The sequence below is a fragment of the Phocoena sinus genome, chromosome 16 (genome assembly GCF_008692025.1).
Source record: "Phocoena sinus isolate mPhoSin1 chromosome 16, mPhoSin1.pri, whole genome shotgun sequence".
Classification (NCBI taxonomy): domain Eukaryota; kingdom Metazoa; phylum Chordata; class Mammalia; order Artiodactyla; family Phocoenidae; genus Phocoena; species Phocoena sinus.
The window spans coordinates 70,988,059-71,003,791 of NC_045778.1; the positions used below are offsets into that span (position 1 = coordinate 70,988,059).

The following is a 15,733-nucleotide window of genomic DNA, read 5'->3' on the forward strand; positions in this document are numbered from 1 at the left end:
TCACATTAACCAGAATTCTTCACTGTAAAATACCTTAGTGCTTCAACTTCCTTATTCTTGAGTTCCTATTTTTTATTTATCTTTTGGTCAATCTGTGTAATTGTTCAAGTAATTTTTCAGAAAGAATATGTGCATGAACCTGTTTTGTTTCTTTTTTCTTCCCTGGTTGCTGTAGAAATTGTTTTTTTATCCTCATGATTCCAAATGTGTGCACAGATAAACAAATTTGTGTATCTGTCAATTTTGTCTAGTCCAAGGATATAAGTCTCCCATTTTAACTGTAAATGTTATATTCTGGTTTATTTTTCAAGTACGCTTATTTCTTATAGCTTGGATCTTTGTTCTCTGTTCTCTGAATCTATTATCTTCTGTTATTTGCTAGTTTCAGCAGTATTGGACAGTTTTTTATACTTTATATCACCGATTCCATCTTTTGCAGTGTTAGTTCTATTATTTAATACTCTCTGAAAATTTAAGTTCTGTGTTGCTGTCTTTTTTACATTTTTAAAAATTTCCTATCTTTTTATCTCAGCTTGTATTTTTTTCTTATTCTCTTACGTCCTTGCTTGCTCTTGTCTTTTAGTGGACTTATCCTTGTTTGCATCCTCTTGACATCAAGTAGTTGATTAACAAAAAAAATTTTTGTACTTTGTAGTAAAATTATTATAGGTGTATTAATACTCTTTCTCCATAATCTGTCAGGCACTTCTCTTTTTCTCTTCTGTGACGGTATTTTTGTAGAGTGTATGTTGTTATTCTGTGAGAAGTGTTCAGACTTACGTTTTGCCAACAGTTATAATATATAAATTGTTCTTTGTCCCATTCTTGTTTTCTTGAGTTCTTGAAGAATGAACTGTCTTCTTAAAACTAAAACTGTTTGACAGCTTGATGTGAATATCCCCAACCCAATTTCTAGTGTTATTATGGAATACTGGACTGAGGTGTGATCTTTTCTTGCTCGTGTGCCAAGTTTTCTTATTATGAGGAGGAAAATGTATGTTTTAAAGAATCTGTGACTTTTATAGATCTTTCATTAAAAGCAGTACATGAAAAACCACTACCCTCAGCATTACATTGTTTTATATCCCGACAGAACAGGAAGATGTAGTAATAGGTAAGGTGAGGTCCTGCCCCCTAAGTTGCCAAATTTGCACAGAAGTCACCTTATTTCAAAGTAGCTCCCCAGTGAGAGTCTTTCAGATTAAGAAGTATCATTACATGGGCTTCCCTGGTGGCGCAGTGGTTGAGAGTCCGCCTGCCGATGCAGGGGACACGGGTTCGTGCCCCGGTTCGGGAAGATCCCACATGCCGCGGAGCGGCTGGGCCCTGTGAGCCATGGTCGCTGAGCCTGTGCGTCCGGAGCCTGTGCTCCGCAACGGGAGAGGCCACAACAGTGAGAGGCCCGCGTACCGCAAAAAAAAAAAAAAAAAAAAAAGTATCATTACAGAATGTTCTTGGCCTATTAGTATTTGTACTTTACCCTTCTTTCCGTAATCAGATTAATATCTAGCTGAATCAGCAGTTCTCTAGAAATGGGAGGGTTTTTTCTGAGGAAAAGGCGAAGAAAAATTTTGGAGATGGAGGGTTACTTTGAGAAGGGTAGATGTAGGTTATCTGTAGACTTTGGAACACCAGATGGGTTCAGCAAAGGTGTATGGAAACAGTCAAAGGCAAACTGGCTATTCACAGCTGTGCCTGTGATCTTGATGCTGCAGGAAAAATTTCTCATATAGCCTTTGGTACTTGTGTGGTCTTATGAATTGTTATTGCCTGAATTAATACTTCAAGATAAGTTGAAAGGTTGCCTACCTCAGCTTCTTTGATTAAAACTAGTTCCATGACTTTAAAATATAGTCCAGTTTTCCTTGGTTAAAATTCGAATCAATTTCCCTCAAGAGAAGACAGAAAAGCAGAAGGAATGGGAGATATGTGACCATCACAGTAAGAAAGTAGATCAGGCTGTCACTCTAAAATGTTCTTTTCCTCTTTATTCTGAGCTCCCACTCCTCTCAGTGCTTGGTTATGTCCCCACTGGAAGAGTGGATTATATTCCTGGGAAATTCTGAGGATCTTACACCATTATATTTGGTGAACGTGCAGTTTTTTGTTTGTTTTTTGCTGAATTGAACTAGCTCTGTTATTTTAACTCTTCATAAAAGTAATGCCTGTTTATTGCAATATTCAAAAGATAGAGATAGGCAAACAGCAGAGTGAAAACCACCTATAGTTCTGCCATATAGTTAATATTTTCATAGGTTTTCTTTCAGAATTGTTTAAATGCATGTATTTTTTTTTTTCTTAAGTGATTTGCTTTTTTCCATTCACTATACCCTGGGTATATTAGTAAATATATATCTAAATAAGCAGTTTTTAATGGTAGCGTAGTAAATGGCTATACCATATTTTAGTTAACTAGTTTTCTATTGATAAATATTTACTATTACTAGTTACTATTATTAATATCACTGTGATGATACTTTTATACATACATCTGTGTGCACTTATGTTTTTAGGATAAAGTCCTAGTAATCAAATTGCGATGTCAATGGGTAGATACAGTTGACCCTTGAACAACATAGGTTTGAACTGCATGGGTCCACTTATGTGAGGATTTTTTAAAATAAATACAACAATACTACATGATCTGATTGATTGAATGTGTGGATTAGAACTGTGGAAATGGAGAGCTACCTGTAAAGTTATATGCAGTTTTTTTTTTTAAATAAATTTATTTATTTATTGGCTGCGTTGGGTCTTTGTTGCTGCGCGCAGGCTTTCTCTAGTTGTGGTGAGTGGGGGCTGCCCTTCGTTGAGATGCGCGGGCTTCTCCTTGCGGTGGCTTCTCTTGCTGTGGAGCACGGGCTCTAGGTGCGCAGGCTCAGTAGTTATGGCTGGCGGGATCTAGAGCACAGGCTCAGTAGTTGTGGCACACGGGCTTAGTTGCTCCGTGGCATGTGGGATCTTCCTGGACCAGGGCTCGAACCCGTGTCCCCTGCATTGGAAGGCGGATTTTTAACCACAGCACCACCAGGGAAGTCCCTATATGCAGATTTTTGACTGCAGCAAGGGTCAGCGCCCCTAACCTCCGTGTTGTTCAAGGATCAAGTGTACTTTTAAAGCTCTTGAAAATTTCCAAATTGTCCTCCAGAAAAGTTCCAGTTTATATTCCCACAATATCACTATTTGTACAATAGAAATTATTGATTTTTTTACAAATACAAGAAAAATGGCATCTTTTATGGTTTTAATTTGAACTTTTTAGTTTACTTATATTTTTTCATTTGTTCAGATTGTTCATATTTACTTTGTGCTTTGCCTATTTATATCCTTTCCTTGTCTTTTTCTCACTGAATTCTAGCTTTTTTTTTTTTTTTTTTTTTTGCTGTACGCGGGCCTCTCACCGCTGCGGCCCTTCCCGTTGCGGAGCACAGGCTCCAGACGCGCAGGCTCAGCGGCCATGGCTCACGGGCCCAGCCGCTCCGCAGCACATGGGATCCTCCCGGACTGGGGCACAAACCCGTGTCCCCTGCATCGGCAGGCGGACTCCCAACCACTGTGCCACCAGGGAAGCCCTGAATTCTAGCTTTTTACGTGCTATAGATATTACCCTTTCTTTGTCATTTGTTGCAAATTTTATTATTTGTAGCTTGGTTTTTTATGATTTTTTTAATCAAAATTTAGAATGTTTATGTTGCTAGAATTTTTAATCCTTTTGTTTGTTTTTGAAATTCATTGTTTAAACAATGTCTTTTTCCAGTACTTTTACAGTTTTTTTTCTTTAATATTTTAAATTAAAATGATTCTCCGTTTTTGCCTGGGTAAATGTCACATGTTTCTCATTGACTATGATATATATGTGTGTGTGTGCAATATATATATATATGTGTGAAACTGTATATTTGTGTTTGTTTTTAGATATTCTATATTATTCTGTTAATCTATTTGTTTTGGCACCAGTATCATATTCACTTAATTACATTAACTTTAAAATATCTTTGACCCTGTGGAGTGACAATTTTTTTTCAGGAATTTTCTGATTCTTTTTTTTGTTTTGTTTTGTTTTCCTAGATAAATTTGAGATCATATTTTCAAGTTCCAACAAAATAAAAGTATTGGGGTTATAATTAAGATTATACTAAGTTCATTTGGGGAGAACTGATATATTTACAACTCTGAATCTTCACATTCAAGAATATAGCATAAGGGCTTCCCTGGTGGCACAGTGGTTGAGAATCTGCCTGCCAATGCAGGGGACACAGGTTCGATCCCTGGTCTGGGAAGATCCCGCATGCCACGGAGCAACTAAGCCCGTGCACCACAACTACTGAGCCTGTGTGCTAGAGCCCGTGAGCCACAACTACTGAGCCCGCGTGCCACAACTACTGAAGCCCGCACACCTAAAGCCCGTGCTCCACAACGAGAGAAGCCACCGCAATGAGAAGCCCGCGCACTGCAACAAAGAGTAGCCTCCACTCGCTGCAACTAGAGAAAGCCCACGTGCAGCAACAAAGACCCAATGTAGCCAATAAATAAATAAATTTATTTAAAAAAAAAGAATATAGCATATCTTTCTATTTATTTATACCTTCTTTTATGTTCCTCAATGCAGGCTTTTTCATATAGGTCCCACATACTTCATGTTAAGTTTATTTGTGTTTTGTTTAGTTTTTGGTGTTGTAAATGGGATCTTTTCCATGCTTTTTTCTATTTATTGCTGATAAATAGAAAAAATACTAGTTTTTGGTATTTATTTTGTTACTAACCTTTTTACTGAACTCTTCTCTATTTCTAAGTTTCTCAGTAGGTTTTCTTGGATTTATTAGGTACACAGTAATCACATTTGCCCAAACAAACAAAAGAGAGAGTGAGAATTGTGTGCCAGCTTTTTAAATAATTGTTATCTCTTGTTCCTATTCTTGACATATTGCATTATTAAGAACTGCCAGGACAGATGTAAATAGCAGTGGTCTTATCAGGCATCCTGATAATCCTTAATGAAAAGATGAGAGATGAGCCAAGACCTGACTGAGATGAAGGAATGAACCATGAGGAATCTGGGGAAAGAGATTTCCAGGCATAGAATATCCAGTGCAAAGGCCTTGAGGAGAGAGTGAGGCTGGATGTTCGGGGAATAACAAGGAGGCCAGTGTGGCTAGAGAGGAGTGATTGAGGAGGAAACTGGTAGAAGATTAGATTAGAGAGGGAATAAGAGTGCAATCACGTAAAGCCTTATAAGCCATTAAAAGGACTAATATTTACTACTATTGAACCTTCCTTGCTTACTATATTAGGATTACTGTGTCATAGTGAGTTATTCTTTAAGCATTGCATCTGTGGTTAAGAAATATATTTATAAAAAATAGATCTGTTTTTTAAAAAGTTAATATCTGTAGTTGATACAGTGTTCACTGATGTACTCTAGTGTTGAAACATCTTTATCTTAGTCATAACAAACGCATTCTTTCCCCAGTTGCTGTGATTACGAATGTGAAATCTTCCACCTAACTTTCATGATGTTTTCTTATGTAGTGTTGCCTGTTTTACTCTTGGGCAGAGCATTTAGTCAGCAAAATACCAGTTCCTAAAGCCTGAAATTATTTTAAGCAACAGCAGCCACGACAAAGTGTAGATTGTACTTTGTACTTTGCTTACTCGGACCCAAACATTAATTTCAAATCCTCAGTCATTCTCAACTTTCAAGTTATTCTGGTAGAAAAATACCTAAGGGTGCCCAAGCAGCAAGAGTGGTGCAGAGTCACAAATCATGGCTATGCTGAAAACTGACCTAGTTGACCAGATAAGTCAGCTGACTGGGGAAACTATAAGCTCTTTTGAAAAATCAAATATCCCAGGAAAAATAAGACAGGGAAAGGGAAAAAGAAATGTTTATTTCTAAGGGGAAGTAAAATTAACCAGAGTGTTGGCACTGTTATAGTTAAAATTTTCCAAAACAGCAATATTTTCTGACAACGCTTGGCTATTTGATTCTAGCATATAACTTTAAGGCTGCGTGCAAATATTTTCATTTCATTTGTAGTCAGAGGAAGGAAAGAGATTAGAAAGAGAAATTTGAACCTTCCATCCTTTTCTTTTTATCATTTGTAGCCCCTTGAGATCCCTGGGTAATTTAGCAGATACAGCCAGTAGTTTCTTAAGTTTTTATTTATCATGGATGTCCAGGCTACCATGGATATAAGATAGTGCCTCAATTCAAACCTGACTCAGATAAGTTCAAAAATATCTTTTTAAATCACAATTTTATATCTCTTCTAGTATCTTCCCAATTCTGATTCCTACCCATCACTTTTGAGGCAAAACAAAGGTGAGAGAGATTTCTGATGATAATTTATTCTGTGAAATGACCTCATCTTGTGATCCTATCATCTTCAGGTTATATTTGGAATATTTATACATCAGTAGGTCTGGTTTTCAAAAGCAAGAATGTGAAAAATAATTTAAGAAATGAGTTGTGATAACAGGAAAAACAAAAGGAACAATGAGAAACACATTCTGCAAATAGGTGATCTTGAAAAGCTTTTTTTAGTAGTGAGAGTTAATAACTTATAGTAGAGTGGAACTGGATAAATCCTAAGGCGTTTGTCCCATTAGTTCCATTAAAATAGAAGGTCTAATAATATTAGACCCCATGTAGTTTCTGCAACCATAACTTAACTGCCTTCCTCAACTTGTGAGTCAGCGTAGGCAATCTATTCTTTCTTGACCTTCCTAACTTGAGCTTTTCCAAAGTCCTGCTTCTTTCTCTATTACTCTCTTTTCCCTACTTGCCAATTCCATTATGCATTAAATGTTTTCATCACAGATCCTAAGTAAATTTAAAAATTAATGTTACTGTAATCTTTCTGTAGTTATTGATTCTCTGGGGCTTTTTAGGTCTTGATTAAAAGAGGAAAATGTGTGAGTAAAAGATAAAGACAGAGTGTAAAACAGTAAGAATGAAGAGTACACCAATAATAAGAATGAAAACAAAGAAGTAGAAAAAACCTCAAAATGGATAATTTACGTAGAATTTTAGGGAGGAGGAAAATTATAGCTCTACCCTTCTTATAGATCTTTTGAACAGCAGTCTGATTTTCATTTGGGGTATATAGGTTTCATCTTTTCAGGTTATGGTAAAACATTCCAATTAAATGCCAATATGTCTAATATCTCTCCTTAATAATTGTTATTTTCCCTTTTAAGAAAGAAGACATGAGCTCATTGATAATTATAGGTCTTAGTGATAGCTGGAAACAGAGCACCTTAATTTCTGAGTCCTTAATATAAGGCTTTTGTGAATTCGAGTGATAAATTTGCTTGTCTTATTTTAAAATTCCTTAGTTTGATAAATAATATTTTCTCCATTTTTGGTTTTCAGTGCAGGTTTGACTACAGATCAGTGGTAGAAACAGAATCAGAATTTAGGAATTTTGATTCTGAAAGGCATATTACATGAAATACCTAATTGGATTAAACCAAAATTTATCTAGCCTGATATTTGGTCTCAAAGCATTTTTGTAAACATTCATGGTATTGTTCATAATTGCAACTCTGAGAGTTAGGAATATACTGCAAGCAACCTTTTCTCAATAAATTCTGATGGACCTAGTATTTGGTAATTTTTCTGTCTCTTAAACTTATATACTTTCAATTTATGCTGTTGTCAGAGACTGAAGTCCCTTTTTAGTACCAAAAGTATCTTTTTACTACTTTGAAATAGTTCTAATATTTACATATTAGTATCATGATTTAGAAGCAATAAAGTCAGAGACCTGAACTTTAGTCCTGGGTTTGCCCCTAATTAATTATATAACCTTTGTTAAGGTATTACTTCTCTGGAACTCATTTTATTTTCATTTATATAATATATACTAAATAGCACAGAAGTATTTTCTTATTCAAAATAAATGTGATAAAATTCATGATCGTACTCTTGTTCACCATTGTTACCAGTTCCTATATAATTTTATAGATCAGACCATATGTTTTCTAATTTCTGTCTTCTCAGACAGTAAAATACTAACTGCCCATTCTCCCTTCCCCCAATTTTGAAAGTATTTTCTGAATTCCTTTGGTCATGTAAATTGCACCTTTCTAATCTTTGTTGATGTCTTTCTTAAGATAAAGTTGATGAAATCAGCACCAAGTGCTGAAGGTATGGGCAGATGGGCTATGATATTAAATAAATTTAAGATCATATTTTCTGTTTTATTTCAGCAGCTTTCTTTTTAATGCCAGTATTTCTAGGGCTTTTTAGCCATATCATTTCAAAATGTCTTTTAGGCCAACCCTTTGCCTCTGGACTAAACTATTCCTAAGCTCTTTATTATTCAATATCTTCTGGGACAGAGATTTCACAACCTGTCTCTAACCTTGAGGAAGTTCTTAACAGCTAACATAAATCATGCTTTCTGCAATTTCAGTTGGATTTATTTCCTTTTCCTTTTCTCTGTGGAGATGGGAACAGCCCCAGATTTGAAGTGATGGTTTCTTATGAGGGCCAGTACTGAATGTAGTGGAAAGATTATTTCCAGTCTGGCATCATTTTTAGCTTTTATATATTAAAGCTTCCTGACTTTCATTTCAATGTTCATGGTCTCAAGAGATGCTATTCTTTACAGCCCAAATGAAATAACAGTTACATATCTAATATTAATGTTTATTTTATCCTTTGCTAGTTAGAACCAAATGAGGTACTAAAATAAAAAATGAGTTCTCAAAACCCATTTGAAGACTTTAGCAGATTTGTGTTTTATTTGGTATAACTATAGTCATGGGACTAGGTTTTTGCCTGTGGTTTTTAGATTTTATCTCATAATTTGATTATTCATGATTTATTCATCCATATCTTTCATGTAAGTGATGAGAATAGAAATTTGTTCTTTAAAACAAGCTGTCTTAAAGCAGATTTCAATGTGTGTCATCAAAAAGCTTTAGTACCTAAGGTACAAAATGTGCTAGGTATTAGAAAGGAAAAAGTAAACATATTCTCTGCCCTTGAGGCGCCTATAGTCTTATTAGGGGAAGAGATTATAAAAATTATAATTATAAAGCATTTATAAAATAATTTAAGGTAGAGCATATAAAGTAAGATGTTTAATGTGAATTTTATTTTGCGTTTTAAAGATTAATGTAAAAATTTTATACTATACAGATCTGTTCTATTAACTGAGGTACCCTAAGATGTCTAATTGTTTCATTCTGATTTCTGTTTTTTTTTACTTTAAAGATTCAGCAGTTTTCTGAAAAAGCCTTCCTCTTACAGCTTTTGAAAACTCATGAAAATGCCTTAGAAAGACAGTGCAGTGAAATTACAAGCCAAAGGAATATGCTTCTCCAAACGTTTGTAAGTCTCCAGCCACTTAGAAAAATTTATTTCACTAACTCTATCAAAAAGTATTAAAATATACTTAGGTGTACTTTTAGAAAAAACGTATGCATATTGGCAGATAGTCCTGTTCAGATATGGAAAATTATTAAGTGCTATTTTAAACCAGTTGGTAGAGTAATATAGTTTGAAAGAATTTTATTGGCAGCATGCAGTATAGAAATTATTTGCAATTGTAATAAGCATACAAGAAATAGTGAAATTGATTTGAATTGCTCAGGCTTCAAGACCTTGGTTTTAATGCTTTTGGAAGGCAGAGAGGTTCACACTTTAGGCATATTAATGGATGTGGGTGAAAAGATAGATTTTGTTTATCTTTTTATCATAAGTCAGAGCCAACAGACTCAGTAGTTTTAAATGATAAGGACAGTTTAGGAATATGATTTGTAACTAACTGACATTTTGAAAAAAATGCATTTTAAAATATATATCTAAAGTCAGAATCAACCACCAAATGGTTATGAATGACATGGCCAGTTTCCAAATGTAGCTTATAATTAGTTACATTTCTTAGAAAAAAAATAGGAAAATGTAGTAATGTTTAGGTTCTACCATTGTCAAAAGGTTTAGGTACTAGCATTGTTTAAAGTTTTTGTAAATTCTTATTTCTACTCCATATTGACATTGCATGAAATGTAGCTATTATTTAGAACTGAATTTGAAATGAATATATAATTTTACCTTTATTGTCTAAATTTTAAAACGTTTTCTTGGATTTCCTTTTTTGTTTTTCTTTTTTATCCTGTAAGACAGTAATTCCTTTGCGTGTAGACTTTCATTTTCAACTTTGGTCATTTAATTATTTTACCACCCATTTTGCAATGAAAAAACGGGCATACATGGCTGTAAGTTTAATTCACAAACAAATGCAAACATAACGATGGGTGGTAGAATTTTTTCATTTGCAATGAAAAAACGGCATACATGGCTGTAAGTTTAATTCACAAACAAATGCAAACATAATGATGGGTGGTAGAATTTCTACCTCAATAATTGTCCTAAAACATTAAGGGTAAATCTTTCACATGAATATAGTTGGTTGTTACTATGTAATAACTTCAGTTTTTTAATTAATATTGCTGGAGTAGTAAAGCATTTTAATCCCAGGAAGTATAATTTTCTATTTTGTTGTTAATATTTCCAAATGATTGCATTTTAAATCACTAAGGAAAAATATTGTTGCAATTAACACCTATATTTGTTCCTTTGTTTCCGTTTTTCAGGAAGATACAAAAAGAAAAGTGACAGAGGAGGAAGATAAATTTATTAAGGAAATTACAGACTTTAATAATGAGTATGAAATAACAAAGAAACGAGAGCTTTTGATGAAAGAAAATGTCAAGATTCAAATATCTGACTTAGAAAATGAGGCAAACATTCTGAAAATGGGTATGAATACATAGTGCCACCTCATTTATCTAGTATTATTGAAAGCAACTTATTTTGAATTAATGGTTTTTCCAGAAATCTAACTTTTTCATAAGTAAATTGGGTTATTGCATAGCTATTCTTTTACTTTTATCTTAATGGTATGTATCTTTTATTGTGAGCAGTCTCAAATTCTTTAGAAGTAGATGTGACATGAGCATTGGTCGTTTATTTAGCAATCAAATCTGTTTACTGTCTGTTGTGTGTTAGCTACTCTTTTAGGTCCTGGAGATGTAAAACTAAAAAGTGAAGGGATCAAATCCATAAGCAAATGTTTATAGTAAAATGTGATAGAAGCTATAATAAGGGTAATACTGTTGCTGTGATCCTCATTTTACCATCAATCCAGTTTAAACTAGGAAACACGGTTACACAGCGAGGTGGGGAGAATTTCATCTCAAACAGTAGTATGCACCTTATTGCAGTTTGTGATAAGATCCTGAACTAAAGAAGTTACCAAAGAGAGGAGACAATGAATTAAAGAGATGTTTAGGAAGAATGATAGGACTGTATCACTGATTAATGTAAACAGATATATAGAAAGTCAAGCATGAATCATAGTTTTCAAACTTAAGAGATTGGGTAGAATATGGTACCAGGAGGAAGAGCAGAGGTGGAGGTGAACTATAGCCTTTTCTGGACAAAAAGATTAAGTTTTATTTCAGGTGGTTTTAGTTAGAGATGTCTATGGGATAAACAGGTGGAAATGCCCAGGTAGCAGGTGGAAATTTGGTCGTGAAGCTGATAAGAGAGATCAGAGCTAGAGTATTGGGTTTGGGAATACAGAGGAGTTGGTGACATAATTCAAAGGGAACATGTAGAGGGAACATAGAGGAGGACCAAAGACCAAAGACAGAAACTGGGAAAGCATAGCATTTAAGGAAAGGAAGAGAAGAAGAATGAGACAGAGATGTCAAAGAAGGCAAGGAGAGAACCAGCAGAGAGTAATATGTGATTTGGGGCAAGATGCTTAAGTTTTCTTTGCCTCAGTTTCCTCATCTGTAAAGACGGAGGATAACAATAATGACCTTAACAAGGTTGTTGTGAGGATTCAATGAAATAATATTTAAGTACATAGAATGCTACCGGGAACATAATTAAATCCTTAAAAATATAGGGATTATACTTTTAATTAGTTTAATTTTATAGATGAAGGAAATGAGGTTCTCAGAGATAAATTGCTTTGGGTAGAGATTGTAGGACAGAAGTTCTTAACTATAGGCACACATCTGGGCAGTTTTAAAAAAATATATTAAATGCTTGAGTCTCATCTCAGATTTATTGAATCAGGATATGGAACATAATTTTTTAAGTCCCTTAGATAATATTCATGTTTGCTGCTATTTAATGATCACAGGTGTAGAACACAAGTTTAAATAGGTATTAACATTAGGAGATACTCTAAAACTACCTTTCTTTAAAAAGTCATGGATATGACCACTTCTATTCATGATAGTATTGGAAATTCTGACCAGATAATTTAGGCAGAAAAAAGAAACAAAAGACATGCAAATTGGAAAGGAAGACGTAAAATTATTTCTGTTCCCAGATGGCATAATCTTATAGGTAGACCACCTAACAATTCCACAAAAAAAAACAAAACAAACAAACTAGCAAAACAAATAGCTTAAGCTAATAAATACAGCAAAGTTGCAAATTAGTTGCATTTCTATGTACTAGCAAAGAGCAATCTTTCAAGATTCCACTTATAATAGCATCAAAAGGAATAAAGTACTTAGAAAAAAAATAACCAAGGAGATTAAAGACTTGTACACTGAGAACTGTAAAACATTACTCAAAGAAATTAGAGAAGACCTAAATAAATGGAAAGATATCCCATGTTCATGGATTGGAAAACTTAATATTGCTACTCTGGTATTATTATCCAAAATAATCTATAGATTCAATGCAATCTCTATCAAAATCCCAACAACATTTTTTTCATGAATAGAAAACCCCATCCTAAAATTTGTATGGAATCCCAAAGGATCCCAAATGGCCAAAACAAGAACAAAGTTGGAGGACTCAAAATTCTTGATTTCAAAATTTAGTAAAATGCTGTGGTAATCAAGACAGTGTGATACTGGAATAAAGACAGACATATAGAACAATGGAATAGAATAGAGAGCTCACATATAAACCCTTGTGTCAAATGATTTTTGATAACGGTGCCAAGACCATTCAATGGGAAAGGACCATCTTTTCAACAAATGCTGCTGGGAAAACTGGATACCACATGCAAAAGAATGAAGTTGGGCCCTTACCTTACACTATGTATGAAAATTAACTAAAAATGGATCAAAGTCGTAAACTTAAAAAAATAATGAAGCTCTTAGAAGAAAACATGTGGGAAACACCTCATGACATTGCATTTGGTGATGATTTCTTGGATACTGAAAACACAGACAATAAAAGAAAAAATAGATATACTGTACTTGGTCAAAATTAAAATCTTTTGTACATCAAAGGACACTATCAAGAGAGTAAAAACACAACCCACAGAATGGGAGAAAATATTTTCAAATCATATCTTTGATAAGGGATTAATACCCAGAATATTAAAAAAAAACCCATAACTCAACACCAAAAAAAACGAACCAAACCAAAAAAAAACGCAGTTAAAAAATGGGCAGGGACTTCCCTGGTGGAGCAGTGGTTGGGAATCCGCCTGCCAACGCAGGGGACACAGGTTCGAGCTCTGGGAAGATCCCACATGCCATGGAGCAACTAAGCCCGTGTGCCACATCTACTGAGCCCATGTGCCACAGCTACTGAAGCCCGCATGCCTAGAGCCTGTGCTCCACAACGAGAGGCCACCAAAATGAGAAGCCTGTGCACTGCAACTAGAGAAAGCCCATGCGCGGCAACGGGGACCCAATGCAGCCAAAAATAAAGTTATTTAAAAAAAAAAAAAAAAAATGGGCAAAGGATTTGAATAGACCATTTTTCCAAAGAAATGTCCAGTAAGCTCATGAAAAGATGTTCAACCTAAATAGTCATTAGGGAAAAGGAAATCAAAACCACAATGAGCTATTCCTTAACACCCATTTAGGAAGGCTGGTATTTAAAAAAAAGCCAAAATCTCGACAACATGATATTCACACTGTGCAGGATGCAATCCGAAATTCCTTGACCTGTGAAGTATCAGTGAAACGTGACCTAATGTCGAAAGAAAATAATGAGATGCCAAAACCACAGTGATCTAGATATTGGAGTTAAAAACTTGATAGCAGCTTTATTAACTATGCTCAATGAGTTAAGAAAAATGCACTTGTAATAGATGAAAAGATAGGTAATCTCAGCAGAAAAATATAAAATGTAAAAAAGAATCAAATGAACATTTTAGAACTGAAAAATACAATATCTGAATTTAAAATGTCACTTAATAGCAGAATGGAGCTGACAGAGGAGCCAATGAACATGAAGCTGGATTAATAGAAATTACCCAATCTGAAGAAGAGAGAAAAGATTGAAACATAAAATAGAAACTCAGGGACCTGTGGGACAATTTCAAAAGGTCTAACATGCAAATAATTAGAGTTTCTGAAGGAGAGAGGAGAGAGAATGTGGCAGAAAGTATATTTGAAGAAATCATGGCAGAAAATGTCTTAAATTTGCTGAAAAATATTAATTCATAGATTCAAGAAGCTCAAATCCAAACAAGATAAATTCAAAGAAATTCATGCATAGGGACATAATAATAGTGAAATTGTTGAAAAGCCAAAGATAAAAAAATCTTGAAAACAGGGAGCAGTTAGTCAAATGACCATGTACTTATCACTAGAAACCATGAAGTCAAGAAGATAGTGGAATAATGAAAGTGTTGAAAGAAAAGTAAATCTCTATATCCAGTGAAAAATCCTTCAAAAGGTAAAATAAAGACATTTTCAAGTAAAGGAAAATTAAGAGAATTCTTTGCCACCATGACTGAACAACCATGACTGAACAACAAGAAATGCTAAAGGAAGCTCTCCAAGTAGAAGTAAAAATGACACCAGAGACAAACTCATATCTTAATTAAAATAATCAGAAATGGCAAATAAAATACAAGTACCTATGTTTTCTCTTAATTTTAAAAAATACATATGATTTCTTAAAGCAAAAAATATATTGTCTTGTGGAGTTCATAATGAATGTAGAGGCAATTTGTATACATCTATGTCATATGCATATATGACAACTATAACATAAAGAAATGGAAAGGGGGCCTGGTAAGTGTATCTGTACAGTTCTGTATAACATTCAGAAAACCAGGAATAGAAGGGCACTCCTCTATAAAAATGATAGAGAAAAAAGGTCCTTGATGCCACAAATAATGTAGGAGCCCCCTATTTTGTGTTCTTTCTTCCAGAGATATGAATTTATTTTAACAGATTTGCTTTCCTGGTGCTTGATACTGTTGGTTCTTTATACTTTCAAAATGTGTCTAGGGTTTCCATATGAAATTTAATCTCCATAATGGCAGGTACTTCATTTTGTTTAATGCTCTATCTCCAACAGTATAAATTAGATAATTATAAATTGATGACTGCTTCAAAAGAAGTACAAACTGATATGAGAACATGTAAGGGAACCTAACCTGGACTAGGTAGTTGAGGAAGGACTACCTGAGCAAGTGACTTTCAGACTGAGATCTGAAGTGTCATAGGGATTAGCTAAATGAGAGGTTTGGGTCTAGATGTCAGATAGTTAGATATTTAACTTAAGAGCTCAGAGAGAGGTTTGGGCTAGAGCTATTAAATTTGGGGAATCACCCAGGGAGAATGTATTGAAAGAAAATACTAGAACTCTGAGAAACACCATGACTTTCAAGAAGAAGAAGAAAGCCAGCAGAGTGTGAGAAAGAGCTTCGAGAAATTTAGGCACATTCAAGAAAGGATACATTGCTCTGTGAAGTTGGGATCACCTAGGGGAGAGAGT

The 15,733-nt window shown here is 34.5% G+C and overlaps 1 protein-coding gene across 1 annotated transcript in view; it reads left to right on the forward strand.

Annotated features, from left to right (window-relative positions):
• CCDC172 (coiled-coil domain containing 172) overlaps window positions 1-15,733 on the forward strand; it is a 50,270-nt gene that overhangs the window by 17,717 nt on the left and 16,820 nt on the right. Inside the window, exons 3-4 of the mRNA XM_032607260.1 lie at window positions 9,227-9,343; window positions 10,609-10,774. Coding sequence (XP_032463151.1) covers window positions 9,227-9,343; window positions 10,609-10,774 — 283 coding nt within the window. The remainder of the gene's footprint in view (window positions 1-9,226; window positions 9,344-10,608; window positions 10,775-15,733) is intronic.